This window comes from Columba livia, chromosome 3 (assembly GCF_036013475.1).
Source record: "Columba livia isolate bColLiv1 breed racing homer chromosome 3, bColLiv1.pat.W.v2, whole genome shotgun sequence".
Lineage (NCBI taxonomy): Eukaryota > Metazoa > Chordata > Aves > Columbiformes > Columbidae > Columba > Columba livia.
In genome coordinates, this window is record NC_088604.1 from 64,252,239 (window position 1) to 64,271,867 (window position 19,629).

At 38.9% G+C, this 19,629-nt stretch overlaps 1 protein-coding gene across 2 annotated transcripts in view; it reads right to left on the reverse strand.

Moving 5' to 3' along the window:
* Nucleotides 1-19,629, reverse strand: part of SNX9 (sorting nexin 9) — a 62,596-nt gene that overhangs the window by 9,749 nt on the left and 33,218 nt on the right. The window contains exons 5-13 of one of the 2 annotated variants that reach the window (XM_065057307.1): nt 15,672-15,855; nt 14,812-14,962; nt 13,748-13,832; nt 13,194-13,319; nt 12,788-12,905; nt 10,253-10,383; nt 8,767-8,870; nt 6,552-6,655; nt 3,700-3,777 (exon numbers count right to left, since the gene is read on the reverse strand). In XM_065057307.1, the coding sequence (XP_064913379.1) occupies nt 3,700-3,777; nt 6,552-6,655; nt 8,767-8,870; nt 10,253-10,383; nt 12,788-12,905; nt 13,194-13,319; nt 13,748-13,832; nt 14,812-14,962; nt 15,672-15,855 (1,081 nt within the window). Of the gene's footprint in view, nt 1-3,699; nt 3,778-6,551; nt 6,656-8,766; nt 8,871-10,252; nt 10,384-12,787; nt 12,906-13,193; nt 13,320-13,747; nt 13,833-14,811; nt 14,966-15,671; nt 15,856-19,629 lie in introns of both variants that reach the window. The other variant, XM_065057306.1, reaches the window with a different exon arrangement.

The window sequence follows — 19,629 nt, forward strand, 5'->3', positions numbered from 1 at the left end:
TTCTACAATTTCTTTTCCAGGTAGTGCCAGTGCAGCCTTAAAGAGTGAGATTTCATCTCTCACCTGCCACCGCACCCTCCAAGTTCTAATACACATCATGGGCAGTGTCAGGTCACTCCCTACACCAGGCCACCTTGTCAGAGATACTGCTCACAAGCCCCATGCTCACTCAGAGTAACTTGAATTCCAGCAGCAGACTGCTTGCTCCAAATTGCTGTTGTCAACGGGGGTTTTGTTCAGAGTTTTGTTACTTGGACAGGGCCAAGTTCCTAGAATTTCAGCTTCTAAACTGATGCAAAGCTGGGCATGGGCTTCTTAACTCAAGCTGTGAAAGCTGAGCTGGGTTCCACTGCAAGCATCTACCAGGATGTCAGGGGTTCTTTAATCAACAGAAAGGCAGAAAGCTCTACATGCTGCTGACATTTACAAAATTAGGGCAGGGTACATTACATATAACCTCATGAGAGGCACAGAGGACTTAAAAGCATTGACTAAAGACAGCTGTAAAATCACCAGTAATATTCTACAGATATTTTAACCCAACCATGAGGAGAAACCGATATTTTTATTGATGTACAGGCCTGCATGCTGTCATAGGGAGAGGAAGAAAGATGTTAAAACTAAGAGGAGATGTTTAGCAGAGCATCTCTTAGCAGTTCAACTGTTTGGTAAATATCAGTGATTATCACCTCTGAGGGAACACACCAGCTATATTGAGAGAACTAATATTCTGTGAGGCTTGATCAGGGCAGAATTTTTTTGTCAAGAAGTGATTTTGTTTTGTTTTCTTTCAAAGCATGTTTTAACAGAATCGAGGAATATGAAAAAGATGATGTTTGATGTATTAGGGAACCACATAACAAGATTTTTCTTGACAAGTAAACTTTGGACTGATAACATTCAGCACACAAGCAGCTTGGAAGGCAAGATTCCTGTTGCTAGCTGGCAGGACAGTGAAACTTGCATGTAACTGCCTAACAAAATTCCTGAGGGGTGATGTAGGATTAGGAGGTCTTACTATGGCTGAATGGCATACCACAGCCATTCACGTTTTCTTAATATAGGAGATAAAACTCACCCAGATTTGGCACCGCAAAAGGGAACCTGTGCTATTTAAGGCTGTGTTGCCCTAAGAGCATCGTATGATGCAATAAGATACGCAAAGTAGTGCCAGGCTGAAAGACACTTCCAGGCATAGTCTAGAACTGCCCCATATGCATTTTTGGGCCAGGATTATACTTTCAAAGCATGTGTTCCTAAAATGGATCGGACAGTACTATAGGCCCACAGCCAAGTTAAATGAAAACCTCTCAATGTGTCCTTAGTAGCTTTAAAGGTACCCTTGCCCCTGCTATTAATGGGGTTAGATTCCTAATATGCTCTGTGGCAGGCAAATAATTGATAAGGCTCATTCTGCAGCATAAAAAAAAGAGCTTGAGTGAGTCAGATTAACAATTGCATCTTGCCTGATGCAATCTTAAACATTTTAGATCGGCAATCATAAGATGAGGCAGTAGACATTCACCACACATAGTAAGGGTTCACAGAGCAAACAGGCAGCACTGATGAAAGAGGTAAGGACAGTAGATACACCCCATCCTAACTGTGCAAATGAACCAACTAATGGTGTATTCAGTATGTCAGAAGTCATCTACCAGTAGCTGGAAATATTTTTGTCAAGAAATCAGCCATTACAATCTTCAGCAGCCTATATGCTTAAACTTTGAGAACTCAGGTATTGAAAAAAAGGAGGATGAAGAGATTCAGCTCCCAACAGCAACTGAACTGAGTGCCTTTAAACATGGCTGAAGGACTCATTCTTCTTTACCAACAGTCCAGAAAAATCACATCCCATACTCAACCTAGCTAGTACTTTTTCATTTGAAGAGATAGGTCCAGTGCCTTCTTTTAAATATTGAGACCAGGAAAACCACATCCTATCAGTTTAAATCCAAATTCTTACATCTCATGCATACAGTCTGCTTAATCCATAGACCCACACCTGCAGCAACCATCAAATGAAATCATTGTACATGAACAGCAGGCAGGACAGAATGAATGAGGGCAGCAGTGAAGATGGCATTTAAAGCAACACATGCACTGCACTTATTCTCTCTTCCTGAGAACTCAAATAAAAAGAATAGACTCTCATGCATTATTAATTCTGAAAAAATACAGTGGTATACTGGTTATTAAAAAGAGCAAAATACATGGAGTCAGGACAAAGGCATCAGTGGGAAGGATGTTTTCCTCAGCGAGATACTAGGGTGCAACCAAGTACAATTGGGCAAACAGGAAAGAGAAACATCCTTGTCTTGTTCCCAGTCACCATGGGATCTGTTTTTTCACACCATTCGAAGGCGCTGGAAATCAAATTGAAGCTTTCTTTCGTAAGGCTGTTCTGCAATTTTGCATCATACCTTTAAGCCATATTGTTTTGCTTTTACCCTGGCAAAACAAAGTGTGTTACAGTTCAAGCAATCTTCAGTCCTTTCTCATGAATTCTTGCTACAGAATGTGTCTGGCTAGAATTTACAGTTTTCTAACCCATGCTGAGAGTATATAACTATGCAAATTCCCTACTTAGTTCTCATATTCAAAAGTCAGTTTTTTAAAGCAATATGCTATCCTCCAATTCTAACAAAGCAGTCATTCTGCTGAAGCACAGGACGAAGTTGATAGCAAACTACAGGGACTGTGCCTATCTCCAGTGTTTCCAGCAGCAGCGAACCTGAGCTTCAGAAGTGGTTGCATTTTAATACATGCTTTATGAAGCAAAAACTTTGAGAGTATAAAGCAAGGGATAGATGAGTAGTCAGATTAAGTACTGGTCAACTAAAAGTCCTAAGATGGAAGGATTTCAGGAAGCCTCTATGCTATAACATTTAAGGTTTTAGAACAGAATAAGCGTAGAAAAGAAAAAAAAAAACAAACACCACCACAACAATAAAAAACAACAACAAAACCACAAACAAATACATTTGACAAGAAAATCCCAGAGAAAATAGACTTCATTAGCTCCCTCTGGGATAATAATGTTTTCCAGTTACCTGGAAAACCTCAGCAAAACTTCACATATTAAAGCAGGATTTTAAGTTTGGCCTAAAGACTACATGTTAGAAGAACTCTGAACAACTGATGCTCTCCTTTTCCCTCCCACAACTTTCATACCTAACACAACAGGCTCTATTTTAGGGCTCTTGAAGGAGAAGGAAAGGTGAAGGAAAAGAGAGGGCTACAATAGCCAACCCTCCAGCCCACAAAATGGTATACAAAAACCTTGTAATAAGTTTTCCATCCCCATGTGAAGTTCTTGTTCCATGACATAAGTCACACAATAGTTCTGTGACAGATATTTCCAAGACTGAATTTTCTCCCCTTTCCTTTCATATCACAAAAAATGCTGCAGCATGATTTGTCAGTCAGGTCAGTGACCAGATTACACACTAATGACATCAAGCTAAACTCCACCACCACAACATGATTATACGGTGCTAAAAAAACAAGATTGCAGACTAGAATATAAAAACCCCATAATAAACACAGGGAAACAAGTTTTTAATGCTATTTTCAGAATCATGTCTGACATCTAAAGTTCAGGGAGGAAAGCATTAAGATCTTTGGCAAAAAAAAATGTAGCATATGATATAATTAAAATATCTTCTGTTAAGTAAAGTACAAATGAAGCTATAGAAGTACCTTGGTATCCACTAGTGCTGAAGACCAGTGCCAGGCTCTGCAGTGCTTTTCCTATCTTCTGGTATTCCTTGGGTAATGCTGAGAGGGGAAAAAGGATGGGGAAGAGAGGAAAACAGAAAAAAAAAACCCACAAGGGTAATTGAGACCAGATCTGCAGTGTTTCCAAACCTTGATAGAAGCAAAAGCCAAAAACAACTAGGTTTTACATTTCCTCTAGTGAAGCATTCACAATTCTTAAACCCTCCCCTGCTACACACATTCCAAGATGGGATAAAGCAGTTGCAATCTGGGTTCCTGAAAGCCACAAACAGTTGGGGAAACAGCCTGTGACTGCTATGGAAGAAAGAAATAATAAAATCTCATGGCATTCCTATCTCAGTTCTCCTATACATACAGTGAGATTTTTTTTTCCTCCCCTTCATGAGCAGACTGTCCTCCTGAGGGAGGTGGGGGGAAAGCGCTGCAGTGATGGAGAATAGATCTCATTAATATTTTAAGAGAGGGAATTATTATACAGACCTATAATACCTAAACTCTCCTCAAATCATGGATTTTACATTTAAAGGCATTAGAAACCAAGATTATATAGGGATTGAAACTGATGCAAGTATTGGAATAATAAAATTGTTTTTTATAATCTATTTATTGAAAATGTATGCAGAAATTGCTACCTCACAATGAAGTCAATAAACTGCAATGAGTGTACTGAGTATTAAAACTTGGGATACCACCATCCCAGAGGCCTAAAAAGCAATCTGAAAAGTGACAACTTTTTTTAATAAGCTACCTGTGCTAGCAGGAAAGAAAATAAACAACCAAAACAAACACACAAAAAACCAAACCCACAACAACCAAACCCTCCCCACCCAAAAAACCCCACAAACACAAAAGAAACAAAACACCCACCCCAAACAAGTAAAAGGGCTTTTTGTTGTCAAACATTTTTATTCAGGGGGTCCACTGCTCAGGTAAATAAAAGTTTTTTAGTTGCTCTAGAATCCCATACAACCTGATTTTTGAAGAGGGACCCCTTTGTGTGGTTAAAATAAAAAGCACCCCAAAGCATATAATTTTAATGATTATCTTTGTTCAAGTGCTTGTCCAGAAGTTAGATTACTTATGAAAACTGGTATTTTTTTATACAGCAGGTACCATTCATCAGCCATTACCTTGTTACAGAATCCCCAGTGGAAACTAGTGAAGAACATTTGGTTTTCACTTGCTTTTAAGAAGTTTCCACTGTCAATCATTTTAAATATCATAGTATGGAACAAACGTAACTATTGCTCAGGATGTGCCAAAAATAATTCTGACTAGTAGTTAAGACTAGAGCTGACAGGGAACTTAAAACCTAAGAGACCACTGAAATTCTTCAGCTTTGCATGTCTCATCTCCTTTTTCTATTCAGTATGAATGTCTGGAAAATTAAGTCAAAATTTTCTACACAGTTTCGTCTGATTTACTGCATTTATGCCAACTAATTCATAACTGTAGGTATTAGAGGAGTCATTCCATACCTAAAGCACTAGTTTCATAACTCTAGGGAGACTCTAGCGGTGAACAAAATCCTGAATTTCTACTATAAACACTAATCACAGCCAGCCCTTAATTATTACAGTTTTGATCACTGCCTCTGTAACTACAAAGCAACACTATCTTTTTAGTCTCATCTGAGGGAACTTATTGCTTCCCCTGCCCTCCGCTTCCCCCTTGGTACCATTTCCTAGTGAAGCGAGATCTGTGTTAGAGCTCTTTCCTGCGTTAGACTATTTTTGACCAGCAGGAGGGTCAGTGATATGTAGAAGGAAACCCTCTTACTCAAAGTGGAGAAATGTAAATAATTTAGAGGTTACATCCTACAAACACTAAGGTCTAATGCAATCACTACCAGAAGAGACTGAGCTTCTCTACTTCCCATTCCCTCCAATCAGCCCCAGATATTCAACTGCAGTGTTAGATTAGAAAGCAGCAAAGTGATAACTCAGGAGATGTTACTTACTCCCAAGTCCGGGGACAATGTTTTTTTGCAGGAGTTAAAAAGATGGGGGGGGGAGGGAAGAAAAAAAAAGAAAAAAAATTAAAAATGGAGGAGATCGAGCAGATTTATGAGGTCTCTGGTCACCAGACACTACAGCCTGCCCTGAAATGTTTCTTATTATGATCCTCAGCTGTAGTACCTGCTTCCTTTCAATAGCTGCCTTGTGGTGGCCACAAACACTGAACACTGCTGTGGACTAGGAAATTAGAGCCCAGGCAGAGTCATAGGGACTTGGTGTGAAGTTCTGCAACCCTAAATATCTGTGGGAAGGAAGAGACAAGATAGGAGAAAAAGAATTGGGCTAAAGATTAAGTTAGAATCAAGCTGATTTTTCTTTTTTCTTTTTTTTTTTTTTTTTTAAAAAAAAACTCATTTAATCTTTTAATCACTCCTCCTGGCATGCAAGAATCCTAAATAAGGGGCTAATGAAATATAACCATTTAAGATTTCATCAAACAGACAGGTCTACTTTGCCCATGTTACTAAAATGTAGATAAACAACAAATAAATGAGAACAGGACTAGCAAGGGCTTTAGCTGGATTACTAAAATTACTTCTAATATTTTTAAACCTATGGCCAGGGACCAGATATTTTTGCTACAAGAAAAAAAGAAAAAAACCAAAAACAACACCCAACAAACCAAAAACCTTGTACAATTTATACTCTCATACTCTGAAAGCAGCCAAAATGCCATAGAATCATCATGATAGTTTAACATTTCCTTTAAAGACGTGCCTTGAATTATAAGCAACAAAAACCACAGAGAAAAAGCAATAGAGAAATATGACTGCTGAGTTCAGAAGGGACACTTACGCCCTGTACACCTCTTCCAGTGCTCTTGTCCCACTGTCAGCAGCTCTCTGACTCCATCATCCATTGCTTTGGTGAACCTACCCACTGCATCACATTTCTGTTCTCTGTAGCATTTGGAAAAATCAAAAACAAAGTTAGCATAATGCACCTGTTAAACTGCTTTTTAAGTACAATACTTAAATGTTAAATAGCGTCAACTAGGTCTTTAAAAAAAATACATATATACATATATATATATATATAAAAATTAATTAATTCCTTGAAATATTTGCCATTTCACTGAGGTCAGAATTTCCCTCTTCAGATATATGCATTTTTTGTTCTATTTCTGCCCCACCTGGCCCTGTTAAACACATAATACTGGACTATCATTTAGTTACACTCAAAAAAAATGAGATCAAATAATAACAGAATAACAAAATCCGATTTGAGGAAAATGCATCTCTAAAGCACTTAACACAAAGGACCCCACATCGACAAGAGATTAGATGTTAGAGCAACAGAAGTAGCAAAATTCATACAACAACAAATATAAAGAAAATAATTGTGACAGATATTTTAATACAAGTCTAAAATAGGTGAATAAAAATTAATGTATCAGTTCTTCTATGGAAATATATATGCATAACTTTATATTGACAATACCATTGTGTTCAGTTGTGTTACAGAGGGGAAAAACTAGTGATGCTCAAAAGAGAATGCTGAATTGGTACATGCCTTTTCACCCCTCTTTAAGCGTGTTTTCATGCAGCTGCCAAAGCTGCATTAACACAGCACTGCATACACAGCAATGCCCTGTGAACTCCACAAAAGAAAACTAAACATCTATTTTCTGATTTTCAATGAGCATTATTCAACTGTGTGAGATCTCACAAATGCTCTCAGCCAGAGTCTGTGTGTGACAGCTCTCGCAGCAAGGCAACCCGAAGCAGCTCCCCAGAGCTGGGGCAGCAGCTCCAGCTGTGGCCCAACCACCCAGAGGCTCCCACATCCCCACCAGCACCTCCCTCCCCAGCTGGGAACCCTACCTGAACAGGTACTGGCATAGAAACAGAACCTGGGCTTTCCAAGAGGCCCTTGTTTTACTCCGGTTTTCCCAGTAGCAAATCATCCTTTAATTTTCTGTACTTTGTACTTTACAGTATCATAATCACAGAAACTGTTCATGAACCAGCAGAGGGTTACCATCCTTTGATCAAAGACAGGCTGACACAGGACTGCCAAAGTACTGCCAAAATGGCTTAAGTAAAGAGCATCTTTCCACTGAAGAACCTATGAACTATTGAACAAGCTGCTTTGGCCACTGACAGGAGTAATGGCTTTCAAAACAATGTTCATACAAACTTTTAACAGCACCCTGAGACATTCCCAGGCACTGGAACATGGTGCAGATGTCTGAGGTGTCACAGCCACCCCTGCAATGCTTGGAGATGGGTCCCCAGAACAAGCCCAGGCTGCCAGCCCCAGCCAGGAGCCCGCACACTCTGGGGAGCATTCCTGGCAGGCTGCCTGCCCGCCCCCACCCTGCCTGGGGACAAACTCTTTAGCAGACCATGTGCTGGTCGTTCCCTGCCAAGGTTCTGTATATAATATACAGATTCACTCTTTCCTGTACCCTATGTACAAAATCCTCTCTAGTTCATTCCTTCAGTTTTTATATCACAGAGCTACGTATCAAACATACTTAAGAGAAGTAGTCAGGTTTGAAATCCTCATGTTCGAAGCAGAAGTGACCTAAAAACCTCCGTCTATTTTACTAGTACAGATCTGCTACCACACAGCTATAATATACATCTTAATATGCACTGTATCACTTGGATAAAGACAAAGGTCCATCTACAGTTATTCTAAGCTAGTTGGCAAGCCTAGCACACTTTGGAGCTGTTAACAACTGAAGATGAAGATATACTCTCATAGCAATACAAAACAAGTCAATAAGATCTGCCAGTACTCCTGTCAACTAGTTTTGCATACATCCTTTTTAGGATCAGTATTCAGCCACTGAAGTCAGAAGCATAATAGGAAGTTCCACCAAATTTTAGAGGGGTTGATATGAAAATCTCATATTGAAACTATTTTTTTAGCTCTACCTTGATGAGTAACTCTTCAAATCCATTAAAATGTGGTGCATGCTTACTGTTTTATTTTTTATATTAGCTCAGTATCTGTTGTAAATCCAGATGCATAACGTCCACTCAAAAAGAAACCACCTTACATTTCTACCATATCCAAGTCAGGAGCTTCTGGTTCCATTGTAGAAAAGATCAGGACTCCTACAGTTTCATCTTTTTCTGCCTTCCGCTTTCCAGTTTTCCACTCCTTGAGGGGAAAAAAAAGAGAGAGACAAAATTTGACCACAACTGTTCATCCATCTTTAAGTACATGTACTCAAGCAGTGAATTAAACATCTAGAACCGTTAACCAACAGAACACCCATACATTAAAACCTTTTAAATGAAAGTTTCAGTGGGGCCAAGGTTTCCTTGTGCACTTAGTTTTCTAGATCCTGGGGTAAACAGGCCCTTCTTGTTCATTACTGAAATACACTGTAAGAGCAATTATATTCAGCTGTATCTGCACATGTGATAGTGCTGAGATCAGAAGCTACTCAAGATTATCATGAGACTATTATGCAATTGCCATACCAAGTTCTTAGTGGGAACGGATAAAAAGGTTAAAAATTCCACATGTATTGCAACATCTTTCCTGTTTATATCAGTGTGTAAGTTGGACACTAAGAACTGCTGAGTGGCTAGCACAATTATACAACTCCCCACTGGCCATCCAAATAGTACTTCACTATCACTGTTAATTACTATGTTATTAAGCCCTTACTTACAGGATCACAGAATAATTATGGTTTGAAGTGACCTCAGGAGGTTTTAGTCTGGTATCCTACTCAAAAAGGGTCAGCGGTGACCTTAGTTACTCAGGGCTTTGTTCAGTCTGGTCTTACAAACCTCCAAGGATCATTTACTGTTTCAGCAAAGTCTGTATTTAGAAGTATGACTACTTTGAGAAGAAAGCTGCAGAGTTCTCCTGTTTACTTCCTCATTGGTAGATACCTGAATTAGTAACAGAGCTGGAGCTCAGTCATAAAGAAACTATCATTTACTGAAGGTAAAGATATTAAAACCCCTTTAAAGAAGCATAAGAAAATGCTGGGGGTGGGGAGCAGACAATAAAAAAAGGGCTGGTTATATCAGGTAAGACTGCAGCATAATGCTTTTACAACCCATTCCAGTGAAAACTGGTGAGGGGTGTTTTTAAATATAATACAAGATCAGACACACCCAAGATCTGCTAGAAAGTAGCTTCTGTTAGTAAAGCAGCACCAATCAGAGGACCAAAATAATCAATAAACCCAGCAGAGACAAATCAGGGCAACAGCCAGAAGAGTTGTTAAATATGTTCCTGTTCTGCTGGAGCACATGGACTGTCCTTAAAAGACTGGCAACAAAGCTACTTTAACAGAGCACGTCCCTGCTGGAATGGTACAGAACATTTCACAAAAGCAACTTGATGCCTCGTTTTGATCAATCAGCTAAATTAGTTAGTAAACCCAGCAGTTTTCAGCCCATCACTACTGCCCACAGGGGGGCAGACAAAGAGACGGCTACAAAGCTGAACTCAGTTCCAAGGGGGATGGAGGGAGGGAGCAATTCCTCCATCTCTGCTGTGTGTCAGCTTTTGTCTCCTACCTTCTCATCTCGGAAATTGAGAAATTGCTGGAAAACTTCGCTTTCTGAGACAACAGGATGGCGACACATCCTCGTCATCCAAGCTTGCAGCCTCTCCATACGCATTTTGATAAATTCTTCTTCAAAGCGCCCTGTTACACATTGAACAATAATTGTTACATTTCTACTCTAGAACCCTCAGGTTGGTTTGTTTGTTTTAATTTAAATTAAAACAGAACCTGTAATTCATCTGGTGAGTTATTAACCATTTAATGAGTCAGAACTTATAAGAAAGAAACATTATGCTGACAAATCAGAAGAACCTTAAATTACAGTATGTTGGTTACTGACCAAGAGTACTCCTCCTTTTCAAGATAGCTGGGAAATATTAAAAAAAACCAAACACCATAATACCCACCCACAATTCAAACTGATTATTTTTGAAAAAAAAACAAAAACAAAAACAAAGAACAAACAAAAAAACCCACCATGCTTTTGGATGGAAAAATTAGGTATTTAGGTGACCCAAGAGAGACGCTAGACACAGGCTCAGACTGTAGATATTTTTCTGATACAGCCTAGTAAGTCTCTGGTCAATATAAGGATCAAAAACGCCATAGAAAACGAAACTACTTACTTTCCAAGTTATCATGTCTTAACTAATAAAGCATTGAAAATGGACTGCTCAAATACAAAGCATAGACTTAAAAAAGCAGCACCTCCCATAATCTATTTCTATATAGGTAAATGAATGTTTTGGGCAAAAAAAACCCTCACCAAAATCTCAATAAATCATAGGTATAAACCAATTATAATACATACATGTAAGACTCTGTCACCAACTTTTTTGGTAGTTAAGAGATTTTAACGCAAACTATGTAAATAAGTAATTTCCTTTTTTAAACCAGTAGTTTATCATCACTGCATATCTGCAAGACCTTCTTCCGTTCTAGCACAAACTGTGTCTTCTTTAGAGAATCTTTTCCAATAAAAAAATGCATGACAGTCTTCTAAAGCATACAGTGAATAAAATGTATTGAAAGGAATGAGAGATTCCTCCAGCACCCAACTCTAATTTCCACAGCAGCGCACATGACTAACCTTGAACGCACGTACTCTTTCAGTATAATTCTACTGTATAGTTACTATGGCAGCAGCACCACAACGTTGATTTTTTTGGTTTTGTTTTCAATTGCAAATATGGAAACCAACAAGACCAGCAGGTAAAGAATACAGCTAGTGAAAAATAAAATTTAGGTATGGGTACATGTCCTGAAACTTAGCTAGGGTAAAAAGAAAATCAGCTACTCTGGAAGACACATTATACAACCTTCAGTAACACCTTGTTCCATATTTAACCCATTCTGAAATCTTCACAGCATTCCTGAAAGGAATGCAAAGCAACAGAACAGTAACATTTGGAAGTTACGTGCTGGTCATTAGACATATCATTACCAGTAAAAATGTGTCAGTCTATTCAGAGAGTCTTGCTTTGCCAAGACCAACGGACAGAAATACTTTTCTAGACAGTCTTCAGAAAGAAGCCTCCTGAACACAACGAAAGACAACCACCATTTTTTTCCAGAGTTTCTCATAATGTTTCAGAAAAAGAGGCATGTTTTTTTAAATGGTTGGTATGAGGCAAGTTATTCTCTCCCATAGAGAGGAATGCACAGGCAAGGTTTAGGTGTGAGGCCAGACTCTTGAGTCTCTTAAGATATAGCTGCCAGGAAATCCAAAGACCCCAAAAGATCTTCTGGTTTCCTTTTAGTCCGCATGCACCATGTTTAAATAAAAATACTGGTGAATTCTAAACATAAAGCTAAGAGGAGGCAGTCACTTCCTCACTTTTCAGTTTCCTTGGCATTTATCCCAGCATCTGCATCAATGCTTCGCTGTCTTCAAACACAGCAGAGCTGCTGCATTTTCAGTGATGCTCACAGCCATGGGGCTGGTGACATGCCAGCTTTTTATGTTTGGTTTTGACTGGGTGTCTTAAAGGCTGTATAAAAACCTTACCAGAAAACATGCAAGTGGAAATAGGCCCTATACAGACGTTAATTCTGTTCTTCACATGCACTCTAGCACACTCTTGCAGACAGGAAGCCATAGACTACTGAAAATGCACAGGCACTGCCATATTCAACTGCAAAAAAAACTAAACCACCACATACACAAACCCCACCCTCAAAAAACATTTCTCTAGACAATCAGCAAACATGGAACATAAGTAGTTATCTCTTGTCCCCAGTAATAAATATTCTCTTCTGTAGTTACTAGGGGTTTTGATCGGTTTTAATTATCTTTTTCTAAAAAAATCACTGGACTAGATAATTAAATACCATTTCTGAATGTATGCTTTTAGTGCTGACATTTAATTATCAATAGGCCATCACAACTCATCATAAGCTTCGAATGGTGAAAGGTTGGGGTTTTTCCCATTATTTTTAAAGAAGTTATGAAAAAAAAAACCCAAACAGTAAGAAATAACTGAACCTCCTATGAAAGTGATGTCCTTATTTCACATCCCATGAATTCACAACTGGGAACAATTACCTGTTACTTGCTTGTCTGGAAGAGAAGGGATTGGAATGGCTAATCCAAATTTAACCAGGAGACGCTCATACAACCAGTCAAAGTGCTTATATCTGTGGTTGACAGACCGATTAGTGTTCTGCAAGAGAAAAACAACTCTGACTTTTGACAGGCATCTACAATGACATGAAACAAGTGTGAACAGAAGAGTAAATTTGTGGAATTTAAATAAAATTTATTATTTAGAGCCTTAAATCTATAATTAGAGAAGAACTTGAAATGCTAGAATAAAGTAACTCTTTGGGAAAAAAGTGTGACAACTACCACTTATTCTTACAAGTCTATTACCCAGTCACACAAACTGTATTATGTATATGCAAGCAACTTGTATTTGTGAGAGAGAAGATCCTGTTTCAGACACACTTACAGTGCAAGTCAGCTGATATTCAATGTAGCTCTTGAGACCATACATTTTAGAACCTTTTTTGGGATCTGCCACCACACAGTCAAATGTAGAGGTAGGATAAACCCACATTGGGCCATAATCACCAATCTGTAAGAAATTACAATTATTATATTTAAATGCATCATGTTGTACTAGCTGCAAACCAGGAGACAAATACTTTCTTCACTTGCAAGTTTCCATTTATTTCAGCAAGAGCTTGATAGGCAAGAAATAGAGGGGATTTTTGTAACCAGAGATACTCAACCACACAGTTGTGTTTATCTTCTGTATTTAACATTTTTTCCCAAATAGCAAAGGAATGGAGAATTCTAGTGATTGCTACTTCAACCACATTTCACTAGGACAGCATATATCTACAAGGGTTTGGTTTTTAGATCAATGATAACAACAAAAAAACCCCACCACAAACCAACTAATCCCTCTTCCCCCAGCAAAACCAAAACAAAACAAAAAACAGGCCCCAAAACAAGCTACACCACCCACACACAAAAGCTGCACACATGTCCTCAACTTACAATTATGGGAATTTTCTCTTTGGGTTTTGCTAGCTGCTTTGCTAACAGATACTGTTCCATCCCAGGTTTTGCAAATCCAGGAAGTCTAACAATAAAACAAAATCATAAGTTTATTTGGTATCTTCCTTTCTTTGACATATGCAGAATTACTTGCCACTATAGGAAAAAAACCCTTAGGATTTCTCAAGTATAGAAAACAATTGGTGTGAATTACTTTAACAACCAACGATTTGCCCTGAAAACGCAGAAAAAGCTTTAGCTACTGATATCCAGCTTTTATTTGTGTAATAAATAAAGCAAATGATTGTCCTCTTTCTAATTAGGAAGATACTTAGCGCTTGAAGTACTGCCAACCTACTGCCTGCTTGCAGATACACCAGGAGTAAGTAGGACTTGCTTCTCAGACAAACAACACTTTTAAATAAGGTATGTTTATGCTGGTTATACTAAATGGGTTTGCAACAAGCAGATGCTACAATGATGTGGAGGTACTGTTGCAAAACTGGACAAACCCTCCACTGATGAACAAAATTGGTGATTAGTCATGCAGAGACAGTTGATTTTAGTTATACCCCAGGAGAGCGTTATTCTACAATCCTTCTCGCACTCTGCTTTCATCCACCTGAATATTACCACACAGGAGCTTCTTAGAGTAACAGCAGTTTTAGAATAAACAAACATCAAATTGTAACATGAGATAATGCTAGTATAACCCTGACAAAGCTTCATGCTTCATCACCTTTCATTTTCACTCAGCACACATAAAGACAGTTAAATTTTAAAGATCAGTGGGTCCAGAAGTTCAGACCTTGTAAAAGTGTCATTTGCCTGTATAACACCTTAAAATGATAAAGCTTTGCCATGTACTTTCATGCTTTCATGGATCATATGTTCTCTGATCACACAGGGAGAACACTGAACTACAAATTAATCTCCCGTTCTACCCTGAAACTGTAATGTTTACATGGCATATTTCAAGAAGGTTCAACGGTCACACATTTACACATCTGGACAAATTCCAGTTCTCTTCAATATATACACATTTATCCTGCATTTTCCATTACTTGTTAAGTGGAAGCTTCATAGCAGCTGCACGAGAATTTCCACGCTGGACCCCTCCAGCCTCTGATGCCTCAGACTCCTTGTAACCGAGATAAGACGGTGAAGTTGATTTTGGGTCATCCCATTCATCCTCCCAGTCATCGTCATCAGCAGCTGCTGAAGTACAGGAAGGGGTAGGGAAAGGAGAAAGTTAAATATTTTCTCTTCGGAAGCAGCTACCTCAGCATAAGTACACAAATAAACAAGGTAAACATATTAAGATGTAGTTCAGCCTTCTATTTTATGATTCCTCCTCAATTATCATCGTTCCCACCAAATAAAACCTGCAAAATGATACACTAAAAATCCATTGGGGGAAATGCTGGTGTGCTAAGATGAATTCAATAGTGTTCTGTATTCATACACTCCAGGTAAGGATTCCCCAGTTCTGAGCTCTCCTCTTAGACTTTTACTCAAAAAGGTAGAGAAGCTTTCTGAAAGGCTTAGCCACCTCCTAAAGCTAAGGATATAAGAGACTACTGCTTCACAGGCCTGAGGGCACAAATTTAAGGGTGTTAAAAGTTCCAGTTATACAGGCTGAACAACATGCCTGAGAATAGATCATGTATGCACAAGACTCTGGCTTGCCAGATTTCTGTACAGGTTTAAGGTGCTGTTAGTGTGAATCTCATTTTTTTTTTTTTAATTTTAAAACTCTATTATTTTATTGTCCAGTTTACTCATATAACAATATACCCCTAGGAAACTGATCCTGTTTTGTTTTTTTAAAAGTTATGTTCTATAGTTATGAAAGATTAAGCGATTCTTACCTCAAGTGTCCACCTACTGTGATTTATTAAAAAATAAGAGCATTATATCACACCTGGTCCTTGATATGCCTGTGGATGACCAAATGCTGCTGCCGCCTCCCAGTTATTTGAAGCACTGTTTCTCTGGCCAGCTGCACTTTCAGGTTTTGTTGCCCAGCTGTCAACAGCATTTCCATTATCCCAGTTCCCAGACTTCCCAACGTTCCAACTGGACCAAGGGTCACTGGTGTTGTTTGCCTATATTGTTTATAGACAAAAGTAAAGAAGAAATTGCTGAAGAAATGAGCGACAACCACATACTTTCTTATTGAAATCTTTGATCTCTTGCTGATAGGCTATGAGTTTGCATTCAGCACTTGTTTGATTTAGGAGCAGCTGCCAAATCTTATGTTCCCAGCTACACAACTCTTAAATGCAGTAAGCACCTGGAAGAACTGATCAGCTTTCCACCAATGTGACACCGATACATACTGACAACAGTGTTTCCTCAGCAAAATTAAACTATTCGGTCCAACACTGTTAGGAAACACTCTTACCCATGGTAATTATTTTACACCAACACCCTAAGTATGGTGCATGTAAACTATTAATTACATAAGGCCATGGAATAATTAGCACATTCAAAACAGAAACTCAAAAGTAAAGAATGAGGTTTTTTCAAATGTTTATTTTATCAAATTCAGATCAGTGGCTTCACTAAAAGCAAATCACGAATTGCCCACCCACACTGTCACTACTGGTGTGACAGAGAGTTTGGGCCAGCAACATGCTCAGCTTCCCTGTCAGAGCTGAACTCATTCACAGTGAAGATGAGGGAAGGTGAGGGAAGGAACAAAAAAACCAAACCAAACATCTGTCAGGGAACTGTCTGGCATCTGCCTGTAGACCTACTTTCTCAGCATAAGCTGCTGCTGAAGGTAATCACACACACCCTTCTGCTGATGCTGTTGTGGAGGTGGAAACCTCAGAGAAAGAGCACAGAGCAGACATGTCTCTAACTACAGCATCAATTTGTCAAATTCCTCTGTCAGTAAGTTGGACTAATAGCTTAGCATCCTGCTCAGCTCCTTCATTTTAACACTACATTTTGAAAAAGCATTGACTAGTTAAGTGCAGTCTATGCCAGACACTCAGTGCAGAGACGAGCTGGCAGAAAGAAAAAAAGAAACCACACACAAATCAAAACCCACGCAGCTAAAGTGCAGGAGGAAGGAGGAGAAACGAAAAAAGGTACAGCTATTCAGCTTACAAATACGAGCTCCCACTTCAGTTTTTCCTAAAATAAAGTCATCTGACAGTCAGATTTCACAGACACTATCAAACCTTTAAGACTTGAAAATGCTGTTGATATCATGTAACACCTGGTCTGTATGTACAGAATCCCAAGGATCTGGAAATTAAGACCAGTCCCGCAGGCTGGGGGGAAATGGCCATTCAGAAGACTCAAAAGAGAGTCAGTGGGTCTCTAGGAACTGCGGAGTGAGAGATTACGTGGAAAGCTTTCACATTGATAGCTTGGACGATTTTTTTGAAGGATGAAACGGATGCAAGAACACCCCTCCCTAAGGGAGTGATATCATTGAGGTCTGCCTAATTCTTGGATAGCTCACAGACAATACTACTCCAAGCGATCACAAAGAAGTTGCTGGTACCTTATACAAGCCTGCTCTTCCTATGATCTTCACCTGATATGAGTTTATGTAAAGATAAATAACTTTACATGCCATCAGTCAGAATTTATTATCTTTGCTAAATGAAAACACATACACTGGGGCAAATCACATTGAAAAGTGTTGCCTGCTTGTAACCCTAGAAAAGAATAGTTTGCATAATATTTATTTGCCTATACTTCTGCAATATATGTTGTGCTGATCACTGGCAAATGAAAGCCCAGAAGTGGGATGATTGCCAAAAGGCTGAGTAAAGTTTTCCTCTTCACTGTAGTTCATGTGAAATCTGGTACATGAGTGGGTGGCAAAGAAAACTTAAAAGCTGCTGCAAAACAAGCAGGAGCATTAACACTGGGTACACTACTAAAGAATGACTGTCAAGAGCAATCATCACCACACTTGCAAACAGGTGCTGATACACACTAAATGCTGCACAACAAGGGAAACTGAATACTTAAACTGCCCTCTCAGATGTTTTACCTCTATGTATCTATAGGGAAGCACTATTCAAATCTGCAAATTTTACTTCTGAGGTGTCTAAGAAAGCTCTGGAACTCCTGCCCTTAAGTGTATCACCCACAGGCTACAAAATGGGTGGGATGTGTTATTCCCACTCAGCTCCTTTTAGCCAAAGGGTCCACATTTCTTTCTGAGGCACTGGGGAGGAGGGTAAGAGATGGGTTAGGAATGTATATATAGGCAGCACCTCTCAAAGAGCATTTACAGGTCTCTGTTATCTTTCTTCAGTGTTTGCCTACACGCACACAAACTTCCTACACTTCTAACTGGAAACAAAAATCAGTAAGTGTGGAGAAGGGTTCAGGAATCAGTCCTGCAATCCTGTGGAGGACCAAGTAAAGACACAGCATTTATTAAAAGGATAATCTCAGCTCCAGTCAGGAGTTCTGTGTATCTCAACAGCTAACAAATTCTGTACAAGAAGCCATTCATGTGGCTTAGCTCTGATTGAATAAACCCTAATTAAGCCAGCAAGTATTTCTGTAAGTGATGAAAACAAATTTTTTCACACCTTTACTTTTCCATAACCGAAACTGATAAATCCCCTGATCTCTTTTTAGTCCGCAAAAAAAAGATGAAAAGCCCTTGCAAGAAGCCGGTTTTCAGTCAATGTAACTTGATACAGCACACCTAACATCCAAGTATGTGAGCAATCTCAACTGTAAATGTACAAAAAGGAATGCTACATAACACATAATTAAGAAACAAATCAACCTTCAAATGAAACACTGCATCTCTTTGCTCTGCAAGGTACCCTCAAACAAGTACACCGAGATTAAATTCAAGGATAAACTCCTTAAAGGCAGATGATATTCATTTTTGTCGATTATTATGGACTTGCTCTCTCCTACTGTTCTAGGAGAAAAAACACCACAAAAAGGTGATTTCAGGAACAGACAGAAGGAACACGTTACTAAATATTTTAAGAGTCTTCCATTAAGCGCAGATTCAGACTCACTATAGAAACAGGTCATTACAGGTAGAGGGCTGGGCAGAGCTGGAGAAGTCTAGTATGATTTTAAAGATCTAATAATAGTTGAATGAGAAAAAAATTCCACCACAACAGGAAAATCCTCAGCTTGAGAGCAAAATGTCAGTATCTTTACCAAATGAATCATGAATTAAATAGGAAAAAGTGACATCTTTGCTATTTTCCAGAGAATCCAAAAGTAAAGACAGTAAAGCTAAGTCACTAAAGTGTCTCTCTACCCTGGCTAAAAATATTTTTTTTGACCTCTTGGCCAACTATGTTGTTCCTGGCAGACTCCTTTCTCATATTAATGGATGGTCCTGATGGACAAACAGATCCATGCTACTCCTGCAGGAAAAAGCCAAAAGAAACATGATGTTCAGATGCTAAAACTAAGTTGAGTACCTAAAAAGATCTAGGTTACTGTGTCATCAAAAATGACAACTTCCAACTGTAAGAAAAATACCTTGAAATCTACTCTGAGACAGAAGCCATGCTGAAGTAGAAGAAATAAGTCCGATCAAATCAAGGGAAGTCCAGGACAGCCAAAGCTGCAATGAGAAGTGTTACACTCTAAAAAAGGGGTTGAGTAGAGACAGACAGCACAGAAGAATGGCAGAAAATACAATAAAAGTCATGGTGGAGCAGCTGAGTAGCTCACAGGAATGAACTTACCTCTCCAGTTTTGTAGCTGCCTTAGTTACCCGTATAGAGACAAAGCCTTAGGCAAACTCGGACATTACACTAAACTCAGATTCTTTGGATAACAGCCTCTGAACAGATACATTCTAAAAAACTAAGTGAATATAGACAGTCACCCTAAAAATCAAGCTTTTTTTCCTCCAGGAAGAG